The 23,572-nt window shown below is 37.2% G+C and overlaps 2 protein-coding genes across 2 annotated transcripts in view; one reads left to right on the top strand and one right to left on the bottom strand.

Moving 5' to 3' along the window:
• LOC117213798 (N-alpha-acetyltransferase 15, NatA auxiliary subunit) overlaps positions 1-20,138 on the top strand; it is a 45,196-nt gene extending 25,058 nt beyond the window's left edge. The window contains exons 9-11 of the mRNA XM_033459458.1: positions 17,831-18,024; positions 18,101-18,209; positions 18,362-20,138. Of these exons, the coding sequence (XP_033315349.1) occupies positions 17,831-18,024; positions 18,101-18,209; positions 18,362-18,879 (821 nt within the window). The 3' untranslated portion in view covers positions 18,880-20,138. The remainder of the gene's footprint in view (positions 1-17,830; positions 18,025-18,100; positions 18,210-18,361) is intronic.
• A 212-nt stretch (positions 20,139-20,350) lies between these two features.
• LOC117213799 (deoxycytidylate deaminase) lies at positions 20,351-23,365 on the bottom strand. Its single transcript, XM_033459459.1, has 5 exons — positions 23,188-23,365; positions 22,865-23,106; positions 22,551-22,764; positions 22,179-22,286; positions 20,351-21,948 (listed from the first exon to the last, which is right to left on the bottom strand). Exons 1-4 carry the CDS (start codon positions 23,235-23,237, stop codon positions 22,190-22,192), a joined length of 603 nt encoding a protein of 200 aa, XP_033315350.1. The 5' UTR covers positions 23,238-23,365; the 3' UTR covers positions 20,351-21,948; positions 22,179-22,189.
• Positions 23,366-23,572: the final 207 nt, after the last annotated feature.

Here is a 23,572-nt window from a genome sequence, read left to right as displayed (position 1 = left end):
CGTTATTAAGATTCATATCAGCCTCTCTAATTATGTTTAATTAGTCACTGTGCGTCTCGGAAACGCAGTCAGCGCGCACGAACCGAGAGAGACCAATTTTCAGCATGAATAATACGACACTTCCTGATTTTCTTCTCTCGTCTGAATAATACCCAGGGAAACTCGAGAAATTTTCTTCGTTGTAATTTCATGAGAAACGACCGTGCACCTCGAATCTCTCATTAACACGATCTCGCGCGGTGCTTGATCTACCAGCTTCTGACAAACAGTTGCCGCGATGATTTCGAGACGAGCGGTCCTAACAATGGAACGCGATAAATGTCGACGTTCGCGAGCTCTTAATTAAACCTGTCCAGTATTCCCGTCGTTTCGATAGTTCTTTCTTTTCCCCACGACACGCGCCCATTGTCGTCCAACTCACGAGGTGTCTACGCGCCAGCGTATTTTCCCGCAATTTCGCACAAAAGCCGAGAATGCTGTTTCTCACAGGTGACTTATCGTGGCGTATCTTGAGAACCGGGACGGGCTGGTTAATTTCAAGATCACGGCGAAAAGGTTGTTCCCCGGTGCGTAGCTTGATGTCACGGCCTTTAATCCTGTAGTGGTACGCTCAGCTACAATATACGCCGACGCTTTTGAAAATAATGTTACTTTGTTATTAGACATATTAAACGGTTACTCTTCAGTATCTTCCTATTGTACGCTTCTTGTTTCAAAGCAAACGCTTTTATCGCGCAGCTGAGATTATGAGAGAAATTTGTGTTTAATTCCAGCTCGGGTAAAATTTGTTTCGAAAATAAGTATGAGTAACAATACGATATAATATCTCCTTGGATCTATAGTAATATAATTTCTGAAAAAATTGGTCGCGAGATGTAACAATTCACTGCATAAGTCTCAGCTTTCTTTTTCTCGCCATAAAGTCACCAAGTTAACTGCGTTATCCCTGTTTTTGCTTTTCTCTGTCAATCTGTGACGTAGAAATCTGGGGAGATACCCTGTCGCTTTGTTTTTCCTTTTTCTTTTTTTATTTTTTCGCTTTCTGGAACAGTGTACCGGTGCTTGTACAATCATTCAACACGAACGTGACCGAAATAGGGATGAGCAGTTGCATTCTTTTTCTTGGAATTCTGCTCGTTCGTTCCGGTGATTTGAACGATGGGACAGAAGAGATTCCGAGGTTCTCGTGCTGTTTCTCGCGACAGCAGCGATTGTGTTGCGTAGAATCGTATACAATAACATGTAAACTTCCATTAAAGCCCATCTTAGTAGTGGGAATAAGAACAATTTCAGAATTGATTTTTTCTATTTTTGATATACTTATTCGGTTTGGATAAGTGGGAAAGCTATAGATGCAAATTGATCGGTGAAATTGAACGATGTAATCTAACGTGTGCGAATGGTTAGAACGAAAAAATCTTCAGCACAGTAGTCGTTAGGACGTAGGTTCGTCGAGACGATGATTGTTAGTAGTTGAATAATAACTATGAAACTCGTGGTTCGTTAGTTTGCGATTAGAACTAATCATTTAACGTGACCGTAATTGAGTCAACGACAATGGGACGGCATGGAAGATCTCGATGCGAGCGTAATTTTCTGATTGCGTGCAGTTGAATACACTGTTTCTCTTTAATAATATCTAGCAGTTCTTTTCTCAAACGTTATAAATAAGCCGTATAAAATTTTTATGCGAAGAACGAAGAGCTTCATTCACTTGTGGCGAATAAATCTTCGGAGAACATTGTGATAAAATACGGCTGCTATAAAAACTAGGCTTACAAACACGCGAGTTCGATAACAGAATGATTAAAGCAAACGGATCTCAGCGCAAACAAGAATCTACGAAAACAGTTTTATAGTGTTTGTCCAGTCGTGTTAATGCAAATTTGGAAATTCTTGCGTAAAACAAGCTATAACGAGATAGATCGATACGTCTCATACGTTTAGTGGAACGTGACGTAGAATCTGAATAAAGAAAGGCAACTTGGATACTCGTAAGCTTTTAAAAAATCAAACGGCATTACATACGCCTTGCTGACTTCTCTTTGCCTCAAGTTAACGAAGCAAGGACATTTACTTAATGAATTAGTGTTCACGAGCCGTGCACTGATGAAGGATATAAATTGTATTTGCCATGTATACAAAGCTTATAAAATTGTTCCATCATTGAATAAGTACAGATATTTATTAACGCGTGTCATGTACGGTATAAAAAAGAAAAGTTACAACAGAACGTTCAGATCAAATACAAAAATCATATTGATTAACATTTGATATATGTGTCCGTTGCATACGTCTTGGATCAAAACTGATATAGATATATAATTTTTTTATTACACGACTTTCATTGAATTTAATTTAAAGCAAAAGGGAAATTAGAAAATGTAACTGGTCTTAAAACTATTTAATGTACAGGTAATCGATATTTCGATACAATACGCGATGCTTCATATACAAGCAGTCAATAAGAATTATCATCTGATTTTCTTGTAACTAGGTCACGATTTAATTAAACATCACAAGGAACTATGCGAATCATTCGGTCAAGGCAATATTCTCGATAACTTGAGAACAAATCTCATCTACTCTGATCTGAATGTGCGTGAAAAAGGACGATGCGACGTGTGTCTGCTTTGCGATTCATCGGCATTGCCGGCAGAACTTTCCTCCGACCGATTTTCCCTTTCGCTCGCGGAATTAGAAATTCTACTTAAACGCGGCCGCTCTTGTTCCATCGCTCATTACGAATTCCGTCAGCGTGTTGTCTGTATTTTTACACGTACAATGACCTTCTATAGAAGAAGAAGAGCGACTAGCGAAAGTGTCATTGCTCGCCGCTGCATATTACCGCTAACATCCGTCGCTTTCGCCGCGATTTCGTTGAGATTCAACTCGCGTCCTTTCCTTTTCGGTGTTTTCCGCGCTTGTTCGCATTCGATCTTTACGCTCGAACCGCCCTATTGTCTTCTTGCGAGAGTTGACAAGCTTTCAGGTCTTGTCGCCTGGAAAAGTATCGGAGAAAGGGCTACCTACATTATTAACGCGTATCTTGCTATACGTGTGATCATTGTGAAATCGTTGTCGTTCGGTTGGAGGTTCTTGAAAAATTTGAAGACACAGGAAGGTTGGAAATGGTAGGAAATTCTCCAAAATGCAGGAAAATCTCTGAAGTTACATGAAATTTTCCAGAGAAAGAATGCAATAGCATCAAGTATTTCATACTATATACATAGGAATTTCTTTTATCTTATAGTTGAGAAACGGACGACATCATTGAGGAACATTTCCCGTGACTAATAATTAAAAATAGAATGTGCATAATTGTGAGAGGAAATATTTTACAGCGAAAATAAATTTATGAAAATAATATTTATAATTCTCACTTTTCTATGCATTTAAATTTATGAAGTTGATAAGTATAGCTTCTGAGAATATTATTTCATATCTCTGTAATATCTGTACAAAGGCCTCTTTCACTTTGAATTCACGACGCTGCAATACCTAAAATAATTTCCAATACTTCGAGCCAATTACCAGTCATCGGATATCGAAATCGTTCGTATCCTATAAAGGTAAATCGTTGTGCTTTCCACGGTAAAAACTTGAATTTATACGAATGCATTTCTTTATGAGAAACGCGAGATATCGGATGCACGTCATAGCTGCATTCGAAGTAAATGTAGAATGAAGGAAGAGAAAAATGTACAACGGCGGCGATTATCGGTGAACGTAACCTTAATTGTTCGTGCGTTTTATGCGTAAAATCTCCGTATTCGTGCGTTCTCATTCGTAGAATTTGCCTATTCACGTCTAGGTATCTATACGTTTTCCATATTAGTCAACCGAAAGAAATCGCGTATTTGCAGTTCGTTCGAATAGCACGCAACGCCATTAATGCTGTAAAGAGGGAAAAATATCAAGACTTACGAGTCTATACGAGTCGATAAAAAACAGGATATTTAAAGGGATGCAAAATGTGACAATTTTTTAAACAAATGCTATTGAATTTCACGGAAATATAACGCGAAGAATTATCGTTACGGTGAAAGTTTACAAGAAAGCAAAGACTTACTGGAGAAGATTTAAGGCCATTTTCTTTCCCTATTTGTGGCTCTTTCGCGAATTGTAACGCGAATTTATTTCGTTGTGCTCTCGTAACATACGCGAAATCCTCCACCATTGTTTGACGAGTGAAGAATCGAAGAAACATTACGTCGCTGTTTCTCTGAAATTCATCGTATCCTAAGAATAGCATCGTCAGATCGAACCTAGTTCTTACTTCTCGTCAAAAGGAGGAGATTATGAATTAGCGGTATTCGTTCGTATCGTTTCGTAAGGAATTTTATCGCGACGGGACTTTTCGTTCGTGAAACGCTGGAAATAGTTCGGACGAAATGTGTTTTGCATTCTCGTCTGGATTATAATGCATGTTGAGCCACGGGCAATGAACATTAATATTCAGGCGCTGTTTCGTCATTCAATTTCTCGTATTCGCGTTCCTTTGTAGCGAAAATGCCTAAGGAACTGTTACGTGGCGGTAATTCATGGCGCGAGCCATGAATATCGCGATTATATCGCTCGGGACGACTCGTCCGTTTCATGAAACATTTTCGTTGAGACTTTTGACAAGACCTTCCAGGCTGCTTACTGGGAAATTCAATTCCATTGCTCCCGTAATAAAGGAGTAATATTGGAAGATCTTGGTAATAATGGAAATCATAGTTAGTCACTTATGTTGTAGTTATAACACTCTTCCAGTACAATATACGATCTACAACAGTTTTATTAAGAATACAGCGGCATTCAGACATATGAGGTGAAAATTGTAGGAAAGAAAGTGTAAAACAAAGATTATGCATATTTTATAGCTGCACAGTTAGAAATAGTTTCCACTTATTTTTAAGTAGACTTAAAGGATAGAGATAAATTAATGACTACTTGTCAATTGCTTGTTGCACAATCACCGGATTGCGGTGATTAACTTATTTCTCTACCGAAACACCACCGATTCGATAAACACGCGTAACCAATGCGATCGCTCTCCAAACGGTTACTTTAGCCAATTCAATTACAAATTTCCCTTTTTTTGATACTTCTCTCGAGCGTATACAGTATACTTAGAAATAATTGCTGAATAAACGATTAGTATCGTAACATCTCAAAAAACTAAGGATTTACCTCTATAACTTCATTTATTGCAAGGGAATAACATAAACAATCGTAAATTTTCCCATTACAGTATTTAACACATTCTTCTTTATTCCCTGATTATTCACGTAGTCGATCAATTTTGTTTCTGAGCGATTCGTATCTGCTTCTGCGCTGTTCTCAGCCGAAAAAGTTGGATACAATGGAAATGATGGCCAAGTCTGACGCATGATATTCAAACGGACGTAAAGAAAAAGAAAGCAAGGAGGCAGGACAAAGCGCAGGGAGGATCGTCGAAGAGCATCCTGCTGATAGAATTTGAAAAAAGGCTTGTCGATGCACTCTCTCAACATGGTCGGGGATCACGACCTTGCCACGGCGAATCCGGGATTCGATCACGCTCGCCTTGCCGCGAGAGACCCGGTCGAAACTGGCCTTTTCTTTTCGTGCGTCGATCACGAAACCCACCATGGGAAGTTAACATTCCGGTGGCGTCGCTCCAGCGGTAACGTTAAGGCCTTTCCAGTCGATATTGCCACGAGAGAGAAAGAGAGAGACCACGGATCCCTTTCTTATTTCTCCTCTATGAGCCACGCCTAGCACTTGCTCCGTGTAACCATTTGCACACACCCTTCACTACATATAGAACACGAGTGGGAAACGTGGGCGAGTCGTCGGCCACGATATATCTCGGCCGATGATATCGCTGGCAGGTTATCGGGCAAAATCCGCCGATCCCGAAACGAGAGGAAAGCTCTGAAGAAAAATTTCCGATGGAACGCTGGTGAGATCGTTTGCCGAGGTTTCAATCGAAGTTGTAGTTGCGCTATGGTCAGGGGAGGAAAGGTCACGGTGCGGTGGGATTTACGTACTGACTATGGTAGAGATGGAAGGTGAGCTTGATACGGATCATAAATTCGATCGATTGTTAAATCGTAACACGTTTTAGCAATTGATGCTTCGGGCAAAACGGGATCCAAGCGTCAGCGTATTGCAATTGCAGATAAGAATGTGATACGGTTGCGTTTAATTTAAAAGCGGATGGGCTATTCTGACGTAAAAGATAGGCAAATTTCACTGATTGCACGTTTTAGTTAATAGGTATTTTACTTATTAACGCGCGTGTAGGTTTAAGACAATACTCAATCGCTTAAATTATTATAATACATCGTTAACTTGTGAAGAGTGAAGATAATAAAAAGTATCGTACTACCTGTTATTTGCCGAGGATATTGCAGTTTGATGACAAGGCTAGCTCAGTGTTTGCGTTCATTCGACAACGATCCTTATATGTATTTTCATCTTACGTCATAACGGCCAAGAATAGAGTAAAAGTAAAACAATTTCAAACAGTCTCAAACAACTCGGAGAGACGAAGACCGATCGATCCACGAAACAGGCATTTCCTCTATGGACCTTGTTCTACTCACTATATCTGGACTTATTGCTTGCTGCTATTTGCAAAATTTGATGCAACGCGCAGACGAGACCGAGGCACTGAAATCACGTTTCGCGTGAAATCTATTTTTCACCGGTTTCGCGCTCGTTATGAAACAAGAGTGGCAGGTCGAAGTGAATCAGTGAGAATCGATGAAGAAAAAGGCGAACGAATCCAGCTCCGATTTGCGTCACAGACCGAAAGGGGATAGTCTACGAGCGGATTGATGCACTTTGATCGCTTCGTGGAAGACGGTACGAAGACAATCCAGTTGATGATCATGGAAAGGTTCCACTTCTCGCTTCTAAACATGGATCGTCTCCATTAAAAATTTCATGCCAGAAAATAGATCAGCCTGAAAGATTCTATTCTTAAGTGTTTCTCATGCTTAATGGATAGGACGTATAGTAATAAATGGCACAGCTGAGAATGGGGTGAATAGTTTCTGTACCTTCTGAGAATAGATCCTCCATACGCAATCAAATAGAATGTCTGGAATAAAAGTTTCGATAAATTTCTCAATTTGGCGTACTCTTTATTACGTTTTTATAAATTTTGAATATTTATATGGAGAACTTTTTAAAGTTCTCGATCGAAACCGGGAACTTTCAAATTGTAAGATCGCTGGCTACGTATATTCGTGTTCTAACTGTTCCAAGTCGACGGAATCGCTTATGGCTATTTGTTCGAGGACAAGCGAACAATTGGCCAGAATGAAAATCACAATAGCACCGAGCCATTGTTGAAATTTGCCTAGCGTTTCTTACATACGTTTCATTCATCTTACGTTCCGAACGTACTTCCTTCTTATTTCGAACAATGTTTCTTATAACGATTTCCTGTATATTTATAAACTATTCCCTGCCATTAGAAAAATCATGTTTCGAATCGTTATATAAACGGAGCAACGACGTCTCTCCTCAAATTTCAATTAAGGACAATAGTATCGCTGTTCCACTCGGTGTTTATAGTTAAAGATCGATCGACAGTTATCGAGCTCACAGTGGCTTCTACATCAATTATAAATCATTTAACATCATTGCACCATGATATATCGTATCGAAGCGCGTCGAACGATCGAGCAAAGTCGACGGGAAGGCGCGTGTACGCAAAAACATCGGGAACTGTCCGGATCGATGATGAATCACGGTTCTTGACCGACCCGCGAATGTGAATAATCGATCGCAGCTTTCTCATGGAAGCGAACGAAGCTACGATCGTTTGGGCGTTCGAATGCTCGATACGCTTTGATCGGTCGTTGCTTCGGTTGACAATGCATTCGTCAGTGGTGCGTTCGAATTGTTCACCGTCTCATACACGCCATTACGGTCACGATACTCTTCGAATACGTAATATACCACTGAACCCACTGAATACCAGTCGTGTTCTTCGATCTGCATACAATGACCCGACGAGATACGAAGAACATTGTCGCAATTATTATCAGAACGCGTGCATCGGTTTTGATTTTTAAATATTTCATATCTAGTCGTTCTCTTTCTTCCTTTTTTTCTTCTACTTTTTATATACGTACATTGGCTACACACGCCCGTGGTTCTAGGAGGAATTTAACCTTTCTCCCATTCTTCTCACGAACGTTCGACTTCGTAAAAACGGGGGCATTGGTAACGTATTACGGCGATAAACGAGAATCGTGATTTAGTATAGAAGAGAATCGACACCACGAATTTTAAAATCGAACGAGTTTACTTTTTCATATCGCGCTATTTATTGCTGTTACGATATTGTGGATAATATCTGTAAAAGCACGGTAAAATGGCGATGCCTTTGGTGGTATCGGCAAAAGCGTCAGATACCCTTTTGAAGTTACGTCAACGCGGTAGATCGAATATAAATCTTTGAACGTCATCACGATTATCATCAGACTTTCAGGGGTTAGACTCTTCAGTTACCTGTTTCGGCGTTCATTGTTCCTTTGTGCTTCCCATGGCTTATGTCCTTTTTGTATGCACTGCCGTCGCTCTTTTCGAATTCGTTTATATCGTTACGAACATTCTTTTCGCTAAAAATCGCGTGGTACTCGTGTATCACTAAAAATATCATGTTTGAGTAATTTCTGCAAAAATCTACGTAAAAATTGTCGAATCGGCATGAGTGGAAACATTCGATATTTACACTTGGGAATATTTTCTACCTTTTATATATTTTTATTTAAACGATTGCTTAAGCGTTGCAGTAATCGAGAAAAAACGTTGATATACTCGCAACAACTCTAACAATCCTCAAATTGCAAACTAATACAGTAAGAAACGTTAAGAAATAACATAAAATGACTCACTACGTAAAATATTCGCTTTCAAGTACGAAAAAATTTTCTCTTAAAAATCGTACGAGCCAATGAATGTTTCTAGATATACAAAATTCACTAGCTTTCTACGACCATACAAATCGGTGGAGCATAAAATTGACCTATTCTTTAACCAAGCTGAGCACCAATTAATTTATTTGCACGATAAAAAGATTTACCGATGACAAGCAACATTTGTAAATACCACTTGCGCGAACGTATCGACTCGAGAATTGAGTTAACCCACGATCAGGAGATTAGGATCGCTTATCCCAGCCAGAGAACCGCCTCCCCTAAACGCTTTACATTTCACGTTCTTCGAATAATTCCGTCAGAAACGATCAGACAGTCTCGTAACTCGTAAATATCTGCCAACACGGATGAGATAGTACACGAATACCAGAAATGTACTGTTGCCGCTTACATAATGGACATGCGCATAAACAACAAATCTCGCGATTACTCACGGTCGAGCATTTGATTGAAAACGCATCTCTATTCATCTAATAACTCAATAAAGTCGCGACATTGGATAACGTTAATTGAAATTACAAGCGATCCATTTACGTTCCAGCAACTTCGCACGGCGAAGAAGAAACGACGTCATCGAATACGCGGTTTTTCCTTCGAGTTTGATTCTCTCTGTAAACGCGTGTTAACGAATCCTCGCTAATTTACACGAATATTTCTGAATGATAATTTGTCCAACGTAACCCCTGCGTGATCCTTTGACATCGATATTTTTTGTTTTTCAGATGAATACGGATAATCATGTTTCAATGATTATTTCTTCAGATTCGTTGAGAAAATGTTCCTATGGGCATCGCGTCTATAAATATTAACGTTAGACTGTGAATATTTATGCAATTCGAAAACAAAGGAATAGAAAGATTTTGCATGAATGAATGAACTATGGAACTAGGAGAGGCTCGTGCTATTAAAGACGAACGGCGCTGGTAATTTCATCATAATTTGTCAGACCTTGTAACTACGCTCTACTACGACAAAATGAATAGTCTATATCCATGGTAATGGATTACGAAATGGAAAAAAACATGAGGCGGCACGCGTCGCAACGACGATCATAGGAGACGCGACTTTTTCTTAGCGATTACCGTCATTTTCATGGAGGAGCATTATCGTTCCTCGTTGCGTTCCTTATAATCGTGAAACACACTCGTGTAATCGACAATTTCTGCATCGTCTGTTAATGGTGTACTACTTGCAGTCGCCGTTTCTTAGTATTGTTCAAGTACTTGGTAGAGAAGAGACATCGATGAGAGTTGTTTCTAGGACGATGTCGTATGATCTGGAAGATTCTTCTGTAGTCTCTAACCGTCGAGTAATTTTTATTTCAGTTTAACATAACGTTATTGATAGAGATTCATGATGATTCGAGATTGAAGAATTATCGCATTGCGATTAGGGTTTTTTTGTTAACTGTTTTATTATTTAGTTGAGGCTGATCAATCGCTCGTATATTCTACGATTATATATAGAGCATCGTGATTGTTAAGTTTCTGGATATCGTGTATCATAGAAAGAATGTGATGACGTTGAGGGCGTTGCTTCTAAAATAACATTGCGTAAGCTGAAGAATTCAGTCGTGTGGTTGCCTTTTTTTCTCATTTAAGCGATCTTCTGTCAAGTTATAATCTGAACTTCTACATTGATAAATTTTTTATTACAAAGTCGTTACTTTAATTTTGAATTTCTATCGTACCTTTCGTACCTTCAATTATCCATAGTCGATATGTATTGTCAATTAATGACAATCAACGTAACGTCACGTACTGTTGTCACTACATTTCCTAGTAGCACATGTCATTGAAATCGTATGGAAATGTCTGTGGCTATTGTATCTGGCATGGCATTGTGCAGTTCGGGGAACCATTATTATGTCTAATCTTCGACCATTTTTGCTTTCTCCTTGAATTTTAGTCGAACGTACACGTGACCACACATAAGCGATATTTATTTAAAAAATCATTAAAATCTAGATACTACTTTTAAATTTAAATAACATTCTCTTTTGAGTTCAACATTAGGTAATCGATGGTTCTGCTCGTACGTAACGCCTTCCAAGTATTGCAGTTGTATTTATTGTTAAATATTGTACGACAACAATTGTCCAATTTATGTCTAAGATACAATCAGCGTTGTGCAACATAATGGATCTCAAAGTTACATTGTTGTTAGTTTTTTCCTGAATCTGTATTCTTGTGTGATCGATATTGTTTACGATTTTTACAGACACACATTGTTGCGTACCACGATTACGTAGTTCCAATAACTTTCGTTGTTAAGTTTTGTTTTACACCTTTCTCCGCTTTCAATTTCATATAACCGATAATCCTGGTATTGTCTCGTAACGTACAGTAATAAATAATCGGTTCCATTAGATTTCGAGGCGTTGATAACGTTCGAAACACAGGAAATCGCAATGGTCAGTTTGTTCTTGAGTCAAAGAGGTCCAATGCAATTTTATCTGCTCGTATAATAGATTTCTCGTTTTATCTAGAGGCCGTATTTTTCTATTCTAAAGTAAGTTTCAGTAAAGTAAGATACGCTTGTTCTCTGGAAAATTCGAAGAAACCAAGTTCGTTCGAAATAAACGTCAACCCGGAACAAAGCTCGATTGTTTCGATGCAAAGTGGTAAAAGTCGCTACGTACAGTTACGAAATCTTTTCATTTTGAATTCACCTGGATTTCTGTCAACCGATTCCCCTCGACACTGACAAGCCTGCCGCATCGTTGCGTGCATTCCGATTGTTGACCGTATGTGCGTTCTTGAACTTCCGCTTGTACCCGTATTCACCACGAAAGTATCCGCACGACTCTACTTAGTGCTGCAGTAGAAATTACGCAACTCGAAACCCCGCATAACTTCAAATTAATAATCTTCTTTTATGTTTTTCAATACTCGATAGAAATATCTCGCGTTCCTACCAAGACAGAGTTATGAATAGCTGAAAGAAAAACTACGCGGCCATTAACCATTGAACGGCAAAGCAAAGTACTTCTTACGTAACGTATTACCTCGATAAATTTAACGTTATTGGACAAGTGGATGAAATGTGTAGTTTGTATGGCGTTAAGTATAGAACTAATTAAGCGCGGATGAGAACAAAGCTTTTCACTGGCCTCCCTTAGATTTAGCTTCTTCTTCTCTTTATAAAAGATATTCTTTATTCGTTTCAGATAAGCTTTCTTCGATATTCATTCAAAATTTCAACGTAGAATGCAATTAAAAAATAAAAAAAAAAGAAATAAATTTAGACTAATATCAATCAGTTTTCAAGGCTATCTCTACTCTCTCTAATATACACAATGTCTGGAAACGATACTTCACGATACTGTTAATTGCCTTTACTCTATGACATCAATTAAAGCTTTATTCTTCGCTCACTCGTTGTAACTTCATCAACGTTATTCCTTTATCGAGTATTGAGCAACAGATTACCAGTATCGTTTATCCATTTCCGCGTTCGACTTTCACCGAACGAAGGAAAACTTCATGGCGACATGATGTGATTATATGCGTGCAAAGGGCGCGAGGAAACGAAGGAAGGCAGCAGCGCGTCTCCCCGCGGCAAAAATCTAATTATTTATTGCCTTCGTTGTCCGTTAGATTGACTGAATACATCGAGGCTAGCGGTACCGCATACTAGACAACGTGCGAATTAATATTCAATGGCCAATACATTTGTGTGGATTTCTTGGAAGCGCAACGATCGATTTCAATCGCTATTAAATTTATTCCTCCGTTTGACATGTTGATATATGTCGATATATTCTATCGTTATTTGATATGCTATTGATCTATTGGTATGTCGGTATCGAACAATTTAATACGAAAGTGTTAAAAATCGAGTCATCTTCTAATCAAAAACTTCTGTAACTGTCAAATTTCGAACACCCTGATCTAATACGTTCATTAAGAGTGTTCGGATAGAATATACGAAAAGAATAACGTGTCTAAAAGGAAAACGTGTATAACTTCATTGAAAAAGAACTGCAACTGTTACATTATAGAGTGCATCGTTGCATTAAAAAATAACAAACTACTGCAAATATGGACATTTCGAAACCATTCGACTTTTCTCTTTATTCCGGATACAGTTGAATTTATTGAGGTCCCCTGCGACGTCGATTAGCAAAAGTCGATTTTCACGATAAGCTAGGAAACCGCAGGAAGAAACAAAAATGGCTCGTTGAGGACGCTCGTGGGCGCATGTTTGCGACAGCGTGTGGCTAGTTAAATCGAAATAACAGCTACACTTCTGTGTACTCGATTACGAAGATAAAAGCGTCATTTGAACATTTTTATTCGCCGTTCTCTCGTTGTTTCTCTCCCAGCGTTTTAATGACGGCGATTTAAGCGAGACGCACTGCCTTTTTGTATCCACCAACCTTGCCGCCCCCGTCATTTGCACTACTTGCTTGCAGCGTCTTACCTAACCGTAATTATTTCACCTAGCAAAACTGGATCCGTTGCACGCGTCAGATGCGTTTTATGCAAAACGAAATTCCGACGTCGGTGCACGTATTTTTAAAACGCTGACGAGGACGTTTCGTACGGACGACAAATGGGGGACGTTGAGTTTTGGACAGCGCGTGCCGTTTGGGTTGATCGGTGACCTATTTCTAAGATGGGATTCAGGTTTATCGCTTTATCGAAGTGACCTGATTTAAAAATAATCCAGATACTTGAAGATGGAACTTGTAAAGCAAGGAAGAAAGAAGCGTTGAGATTTTAATTTGCGACGAAAAATAGAGATTATTTTCATTTTGAACTCACATTGGGTAATTGTACTATATATAATTTCAGGTTCAGGTAGTGCTTTTGTACGTATACTTATTGCGTGTATTTCTCGCTTGTTCCTGAGTATTTCTCAATATCTTCGCGAAAGGTAATAAATAAATATTTCTTTATGAAACTCAATCTGAAAGTTTTGAAAAATATGTAAATATTTTTTATTTGATAAAATGTTTTAAAGAAACAACGTTCGACAAGGATTTTACCGAAATTGATTGTCATTTCTACACTTACTGTAGATATAGAGAATTTTTTAAAGGAGGTTGCAAAACGAAAAAGATGAAAAGTAATGTTAAAGGCTAGGATAAAAATACTCGGCATAGCGCTAAAAATACAAAATACGATCACGTAGGAAACAAAGGGTGTGACGATCCTACACAAGCAAACACGAAAGAAATTGCCGAACACGAGTTTACTCGCGCTTACTTTCTACAGCTATCAGAATCGTGTGAAATTCGTCAGACGCGATCCAAATAGAAATCATCGATCGTCGAACCGCGAGGGCCAGCATGCGCCATTTGTGTCGGAATTCGACGCGCAATTACGATGCTCCTCTACAACGTCACCACTTTCGTAATGGAAAGAGGGCCTCGTCGATAAAATCGAATTTTCGAGGCGTTGCCCATAGCAGGAAATCGCGATTCGGATCGATTTCCTCGATTAACAAGGCCGTGTCAACGCATATATTTATGAGCCTGTAGGAAGATTAAAAAGTGCAAAGCATTCGTACGCAGAAACGTATGAAATGTCCAAGGTATTGGTTATAATTTAATCGCAGATATCTATGCAAATTGAAATATCTTTACCAATGTAATTTAAGAAATGTAATTTAAGAAAAGAACCTAAGATCTATTTCGCCTACCAAATATTTTAACGAATATTCTTCTTTATAGTTTCGAGTTATTAAATGTGCATTCTATACATTTTTGTACCTTCAAATTTGTATAAATGAATAAAAATCCGCGGTTTATTTTGGAGTTAAGCAAAAATGATTTAGGGTAGCATTTCTTTAGTTGCGTTTGCAAAAATAGGAATTTGCATAAAAATCCACGATCTAATGATCACACTGTGGTAATCGATGGGGATGAGATTTGCATAAACGTCGTTGCGTGCGGGTACCGCCTGTTGCTCCACATTCCGCAACGCGGTCGTAATGCACGCTGGCAAGGTCCCCCTTTGTCAAGGATGAAAAATTCTTCGCCTGTCAGCCGCATACCGGTCCCTAATTGCCGACGATATTTTCCCGCGCCACTCAGACCAATTAAAATCGCTGACCGTTCGATACTAGTCTTTTGAAACGAGTTAGATCTATTGTAGGTATAAGATGATTGATTGTTTGGAATAGAAGTCCGAGGGATAGCCCTTGCGGCGCATTTATGGAATTGCGTAAATCAAATTTGACGCGTGAAGACTTTTTATGTACAGTCCTTATTCTTTGAAGTGATTGATTCGAAGTGATAATATATCGAAGATACAGACAACGATACAAGCGAAAGTAATTTTTCTTCTTGTCATTGAAAACCAATGAAAAATGTAAACCTATATGTGTGTATATATATACACATACAAAAATAAACATGGAAATATTGTATATTGTTATAAACATACTCGTAGGAAGGGAATAAAAAATGAGACACGAGTAGAAAATAGTGGGAAAAGAGGGTTAAATTGAGATTTTGTAAGACAGCAATACCACGAATGATGTCCAAACACTAAGAATGACACGCGCTAAGATTTATTCGTCGACTATTTTATGAAGACGAGAGAGAAAAAGAGAGATAAGCACTGATTACGTCAAAGTCTCTAATTATCCTCTGTGTCTCCGTTTTTACCATTGTTTGCACAAATTACGTTATCATTTTGCGTGGTTGTGCAACCTAAGGCTGGAGACGTGATACGTTTCGGATATATTCAATACATCGTCAATGATAACCTTTATTTTTTCACGCTCGATAAATGTAAAATAGGAAACCGAATTACATCCTCAAGATTGAATGGAACAAGATCGAAGAGATCGAACAAAGATGAACAAACCAAACTTCTATCGTGCACGATTATGATCGATCATATCTTCGAGCTCATTTTGATTTTTTTCTCGATTATCTCGTAATATTCGCGTGTTGTCGTGTTCTCGTTGGACGTCATCATCACTGTTTTAACCATTGTTTTCGTAAAATACGTTATCACGGTGTGTGATTGTACAATCTGACGGTGGTGTAATATGTGTGTTTTAAAAACACAGTCAATGATAATCTTTATTTTTACACGCTTAATGAATATAAGGAAGGAAGCCAAATTACATCTTCAAGGTGAAATCGAACAAAATCGTGGAGATCGAGCAAAGGTGAATAAATCAAACATCTATGTATTGTGTACAATTAAGATCGATCGTATACTCTAATTCATCGATTTCTTCCTCGTCTATCTCATAATAATCGCTTGTTATCATGCTCAAAAGACATTAAAAAAAAAAAAAAAGAATCAAATGACACATCGTCCCAGAGACAACTGCATAACATATTGTGTAAATATTATTATTTCTATTTTATCACGCGATTGAACTATCGAATATTCTTCGTTTCTACTTGCTTCCAAAATTTCTTTCGTTTCGATATCGTTTGCAAATATAATTAGACCTCGTGATGAAGATCGTTCGATGGCTACAGGAAAAGAACAAGAAATCATACGTGCGTAGTCACGAATTTACGAAGCATAGAGCCAGTCTCTCTTTCTACCGCGTCCAAATAACGCATTGACTGTTCCTTACATAATTGGAAAGCGCGCAAGTGATTTTCGTGTTATAAAACTGCATTAATAGGACGGTAATTAAGCCGTTAATGCCCACTGAGCAAGTTAAGTGTAGGGGAATTAGCGCAATAAACTCGAACCTCCTCGACCGCTTCGAACAGTACTTTCCACGATTAATTATAAATCAGAGTGATCGATGCCGGGACTCGTTGCAAATTTTCATCTAATTAGAAAAGAAAAGTTTTCGTCAGAAGCCTGGCTGTTACGAAGCGCCGATCCTATCGATAAACACGATGTTGCAACCACCTCTTCTAGCATCCTTGTTTGAATATTTTTATTAAAATTATACGTTGCTTGCGTAATTACCTTTCTTTCTTTTTTTTCACGAAAAAATCGATCTCGAAAAAAGCTTCCTGACACGGGGTCCGTCTTACTCAATTCTTGCACGGTCTGACAAAATTTTACAAGGCACGGTCGCCAACTAATATTTCGTTTTTATAAATGGAGCACCCCTATACTATAAAGTTGAAACTATAAAATCTATTCGGGAAGTTGATCGTGATCACGATCGCGATAGGGACAGGTTCCACCTTTCCCTCCGGTAAGTTACGATCTCTCACGGGTAGTGTCTGCGGGACTGCACGTGACTGCGGTGCACGCGTGACACGTGCACGCATGCCAGACCTACAAACAGCTGTCAGTAGGTCTGACCACGACCAGAGGCGAGGAAAAGTTAGAAAACGTTTTGCGAAACCGACCGGAATCGCTTTTGCCGCGCGACGGAACCGCTTGACCTTGGTTCGACACAGCTCGGGCGAGCTCGCGCCGGTAAAAGTGGTGTGCGTGTCGAAACCGCGTCGGGGACAGTTTCAGCGTTCACGTATTTATCATTGCTGCAATTACGATGATATTACGGTACTTGAAAATTCAGGACAACAGGGGAATTTCTGCTGTTAGACGCAATTTACGTGCGCTCGCTGGAAAAAAGGTACAAGGCGGCTCGTAAACTAGTTATTGAATAAACCGTTGAATAAACGCGTGTTTCCAGCCTTAGGGCGATTGAATGAGTTTAGATCTTTCAATTAGGGTACGATGAATTGGCATTTTGATTCTTTGCCTATAGACAGCAGTGTTGAATTAAGGGAATTCCTGAGTGTAATTTCTAAGAATTGATGAAATTCTCTCCAAATGAATTTCCAATGACAAGAATAGTCTTCGACATCGTTGATGTATCATGTAATGACGGCTGCTTATCAAGTTTATCACTGGATTTATATTTCGTTCAATCATAGCAACTCAATTTATCGATAATATTATTACCATCGTAATCGTGCATGTTAATAACTTGTTTTCGTTTTCATTTTACAGAAAATCTAGCGCCATCAGAATTGAAGAAATTGAGAAACAAGCAAAGAAAACAACGTAGAAAGGCTGAACTGGAACGACAACAGGCTGCCCAAGCCCAAGAAAAGAGGGAACAGCACAATAAGTCGCGGCAACAGACCGATCCCGATTTAGAACAGCCTACGCTAGATGAACTTATACCAGAGAAATTGGAAAGGGTCAGTAAATCGTGTAAATCCGACGAGTTAATGTCCTCGAGATGATATGAAATTTGATTCGAGCTATTATTTTCAGGTTGAGGATCCTCTCGAGCAAGCAATCAAATTTTTACAACCACTGCAAGACTTGGCATCGAACAGAATAGAGACGCACCTTATGGCATTTGAAATATACATTCGTAAAGGTACGTAGCAGTACAGCATTGGCGACACAAATCATTTGTAACATTCTTGTTAAAGAAAAAGATTAATAATTATAGTTGCAAATAATCATTGATTTTTAAGGCAATGTATTTTACTATTAGATTTCATTTAAAAAATTAAACGCCTTTTGCAGGTCGTACGTTGTTAATGTTAAGGTCGATAAAACGTGCGCATGATCTAGATCCTAACAATCCGGACCTCCACACGTGCCTGGTACGTTTCATGTTGCATACTAACCGCTCGCCGTCTGAAGGACCAGTAGGCGAGGTAGTAAAGCGACAAACTGCAGGAATCTACTCGACTTCAACGCCCACTCAATTGAACGCGGAATTCCTAAAAAAGAATCGAAACTCACTGCCGCATTTGCTTCAGGGTGCGAGGATGTTGTACGTCCTGGACCCGTCCGCTCAAACAAAAGCTCTCTCCCTCGCCACAAACATTGATGATCTCGAAGGTGTAACACTACAGAATTGTACAAAAGTATTGGAATCGTTGCGCAATGGTGACTTTGGCCATTGCGACTCTACAATCGCCGACTATATGGCGAAATGTCACAAATACTTCCCATACGCGACCGCTTTTCGACCGCCGGAGACAAAGCTGACGGTGACGATCAAGCATCAAGAGAAAGAGAATTCCATCAAGAACTGATCCAGGCACGCGCTATCCAGCGTTAGCGAATCATTGCGTAGTTAGACGACGAGGCAATGGAGGAGGAGTGTGCTGAGATTCGCTCTGATCTACGTTTAAGAAAAAGAACAAAAAAAAAAGAGCAAAGAAACTAACGTTGAATGTAAAAGGCACGCGGACGAATGAACATATGTAGTGAAAGAAGAAGCGAAATTGGCGGATTTAATATTGATAATTATTAAACATGTATTATATACGAACTGTTCCTGGGAAGATTCATGTAGTGTGAACAGTGCTGGGACAGTGCTGAATAAATAATCTTTAATAATAAATTATAACACGATGGGACGCGAGACAAGCGCCTCTGGCACGGTCCCGAATTTTAGGTGAACGAAGAAAAGGATGGCTTTAGCTAAATATTAATTAACAATTGGAACAGAACGAATTAAACGAGCACTCTATCAACAGAGCGGTCACGTTGAAAAGAAGGATTGACAAAGTGTGAAAATGTTTAGTGCATAGATGGGATTGGGGCAGGGCAGGGAGGGATGGGGTGAAGTACAGTGTGTAAAATATATGACGTGCGTAAACTAACACATTGGTACAAAATACAAGACTTGTATACATTCGTATGCGCGTTCTATGAATATTTCTACTTGATGTTAAGGTGTACTATTTTCAGCGATGTCTACATAAATACTCTACTGTGTAGAGTTGAGAAACTAGACGATCATCGAGCACCGATAATTGTACCACGCATGTTCGTCGCTACTTTTTGAGAATAGACTTTGTTCCAAGTCATATACTAACTTCTCCAGTTCACTTCATTCGCAAAAACCGTTCAAACTTGTCAAGTGAACGATCTAATGTTTTTCTTCTAGAAACACGATTTTATTCCTGTGTTTAAAGCCAGGGTAATAATCTACGTTTGGATTGGAGCCCTGATATTCCATCGAGATAGCAGTCAATATGGAAATAGCATCCATTTGCGAAAGTCTCTGTGAAAGTTATTATAAGAACAATAAAAGTGCATATATTGTGTACGCAGATTACCAAAGTATATGATAAATCGAAAACAATAAGTGTCAATAGCAAACCAAGCAAACGAAAAAAATATCATACATCTGTATGTCAACGGATTACAGAAATTTTAATAAAAGGTAATGTTCAAATTTACCGATACAAATCGAACGATGTTATGATTGCCTCGTTTATTTTTTGAAATACCAGTACATACTTATAAGTCGTGAGTTTCCTTGAATGAAAAAAAAGTAAAAGAATTCAATAAGATACAGATACTAAAAACTAGTGATAATGTTTGTATATATTTCACCTACTACTTTAACGATATATATGTATAAATACATATACACACACATTTCCTATCTTATTTAAGTCATAGAGTATAATTTTGCGATTAGTTAATATTATGCCAATGTTGAAAGCTCATTCAAAGTCGACTTAATGGTAATCATAAAAATAAGATATTTGCATCGAGTCATAGTAATGTATATTTAACATTTCAATTCATTCGTAACATACAATGGACAAAAACTCAATACGTACATCCAAAGTTAATCGATGGAATAATCTTCTATCAAAATATAATGAACATAATTGTATTGATTAAACTGATACCTTCTGTAAATGCATGGAATGTTTCTCAGGGCTACATAAATAATGTCGTAACATAAGCGATAATGTAGAAGTTTTACTCATTCACTTTACCATTAGTCATTTAATTATTGTACAATGCAAAGGAAATATGATATGACCACCATGCTAGTCTATCGATATACGAAGTGTTTCTTCTTGTAAAAGACTATCATTAGAAAAATTAATGCATATTATCATACACCATTCGCGTCATACTCAACTTTTCGACCATGCATCTACCGAAGTGTTGCTATCTTTTAATACTATTTTTTTTTATAATACATTATTTACAGTACGCTTAAACTCCTGCATAATTATTACATTTCGAAAAAAAGATATATATATATACATTATATATATATTAATTGCTCCAATCTTTATCGGAGGTTGTTACCTCAGTATAAAAATTTCTACTCCGCTCATAACTAATTATTAAATCTTTAAGAAATAAACAATGTTGATTAAGGATGGTACATTAATTTTTAGAAGATTCAGTTTAGATTTGCCTTTGAGTCCTTGATTTAATCGTACGAGCAAACGATAAGCATGGGTACCTCAACCCATATCCTCTTCCATCTCCTCATGTAAATGAATTCATCATATAGGCTTCATGCAAAATTTTTCAACGTATACGATTACGAAAGGACATAAAACAGAAAAGAATAAAAATTGGAAAATGAAGTCAATGATTATTTAAATGTGGTTATTACTTTAATCATTGTATTAGTAATATACTGCCATTTGCAATAAGCTGTTATTATATTTTCTGCAACCGCTATTTACAGATTGAATAGTTTATGATTTGTGCAAAAATTGCCCAAATTTTATGGTATTAAAGGATAACGTTTATAGCCAAGTACGCTTTTTACAAATGTTAATATCTGTGTTTATATATAAAATACCCATACATTTTTACAATATTAAATATTTTTCTATATGATGAATTCAATCATCACGTATAATTACTTTCTTTATGTAACTTTTCTTCATTATAGCGGTGTTTACAAACGTGAAGTAATATTTTAAAGACAAGAACATGGATATGTATAGTATGTATATAAACGTATCATTATCGTATGCATCAAAACTCTGTGTTCAATTCCTGTTTGTTGTTACATTAATAACAAGTCAACATGAAAATATTATATCACGTATCAACAATCGCCTCTCCTTCAGTCGTTTTGTAAAAAATGATATTGAAATATTATTTTATCATGGAAATGATACACACTTGTTACATGTTTCTACCATGCCATATTTGATCATACTACTATTTACACTTGTACAGTACATCGTTTGCAATACTGTTGCAGATAATATTACATCTTGATAAAAGTATAGTATCTTTGTATTATTGCTAAATTCTTTCATTTTCTGTACATTGTTTTATTTATTTTCCATATTATATGGATAATGTTAAAACTACAAATAGACCTGTAAAAATCTAAAATAGGGGTATTTCTATTTTCCATTTGTACCTAATTTAGTTTTGCATGTAAATAATGGTAATCAGTCTTTTTACAGTAAAACTGTAATTCATGTTTATGTTAAAGAATTAATATTACAGATTTAAATCTGCAAAATGTCATTAAAAAATGAAATAAATCATGAATATATACACTGGAAAGCTTTTCATTACAGACATTGTCATCTTTGTCACTTACATTATTTTTGTTCAACTACTTCCATTTTCAATATTTATTTCCTTATCTTCAGTAGAGTCAATCTCATCAAAATCAATAATTAACTTTTTGTGCTTAGGAATATATTTGCTAGAAAAAAAGATTTACAATGTTATTAAATAATACTACAACAATAGCGTAATATTATAAATGAATTAATGTTAATACAGTTTAGACGTACATTCTGCACATATTGAAACGCATGTATTAAATACTAGAAATTTGAATTTTAATTAATAATTTTAAGGAAATAAATCATGTCAAGTAATACAAGTCTTATGGTTTCTTGCCATAATCTGACACTTATACAAATTTAATAAGAATAAATATATGCAATCTGCATAATTCAAATACCTGTATGTAACGCCTACGGCATCAAACATTCTTTTTGCAGCTTGAATTTTTTTCTTCTTTGCATATTTATCTGACACATATTTGACTGTTTTTATTCCAGACTGTATTATTACTTTAGCACATTCATTACATGGAAATAGAGAAACGTATATGGTACAATTTTTAATATTTTTACAGCCCGTATTTAAAATAGCATTAACTTCTGCGTGACATACTGCAAATTCATTATTATCATTGTTACAATACAATATTACACTATATTATATAATACAAATATAATCATGTTGAAAATTAATGAGATGTTATTAGCTCACCATATAAAGTCTTTGTTTCCAATGGATCGACAGACTCTTTAGTCCAAGGAAAGACATCATCGCTACAACCATTGGGCATTCCATTATATCCAATACCTACAACTTGCTTCTGTTCATTTACTATACATGCCCCAACTTGAGTACGAGGATCTTTGCTACGTTTTGCACTTAAAAAGGCGAGAGCCATAAAATAATCCTCCCAATCTATATAGCTTTTTCTTTTATTGCTACTAGGCTGCTCACTATAAAGATACAAAATTCAGGTTACATCAATTAAGTAACTATTTATTTTATTAAAGGTTAGAATATCGTATGTAATATACCTTTCAGAGTTGATTTTTTCGATAATTTTGTTGTCATTTTTTGATGTCATTTTTGTTAAATTTTATAATTATATAACTTTTACAAAGAATTTCTACTTGTAGTTTAATTCAAACTACTTAGTTAATAAATAACAACACGGCATGCTACTGTACACGTTAGAAATTAAGACTAAAATAATATTTTACCAAGATAGGAAATACACCCTTGAAGTAGTCATTAACAAGAAAGGCGTGTTCAAAATTCCGTCATCCAGTTAAACTATTACAAAAGACCGGTTTCATGTTGCAAGCATATATAGAAAACAAAAATCATTGCATCATTTCAATATATACTTAGGATTCAATAACTAATTATTTAAAGTGCCTATATAGTTATTTAAAACAC

The sequence above is a fragment of the Bombus bifarius genome, unplaced genomic scaffold, assembly GCF_011952205.1.
Source record: "Bombus bifarius isolate JDL3187 unplaced genomic scaffold, Bbif_JDL3187 scf7180000009125, whole genome shotgun sequence".
In the NCBI taxonomy this organism is placed as follows: domain Eukaryota; kingdom Metazoa; phylum Arthropoda; class Insecta; order Hymenoptera; family Apidae; genus Bombus; species Bombus bifarius.
This window is presented reverse-complemented; position numbering and strand designations above follow the sequence as displayed.

What these genes read in the sequence shown, in the direction of transcription:
- LOC117213799 (XM_033459459.1), bottom strand. Translation starts at nt 23,237, where the DNA reads ATGACATCAAAAAATGACAACAAAATTATCGAAAAAATCAACTCTGAA. An exon ending in GAAAAAATCAACTCTGAAAG is followed by an intron (nt 23,107 to 23,187) that starts GTATATTACATA and finishes GTATCTTTATAG; the next exon opens with TGAGCAGCCTAGTAGCAATA. An exon ending in GCCGTAGGCGTTACATACAG is followed by an intron (nt 22,287 to 22,550) that starts GTATTTGAATTA and finishes CTTTTTTTCTAG; the next exon opens with CAAATATATTCCTAAGCACA.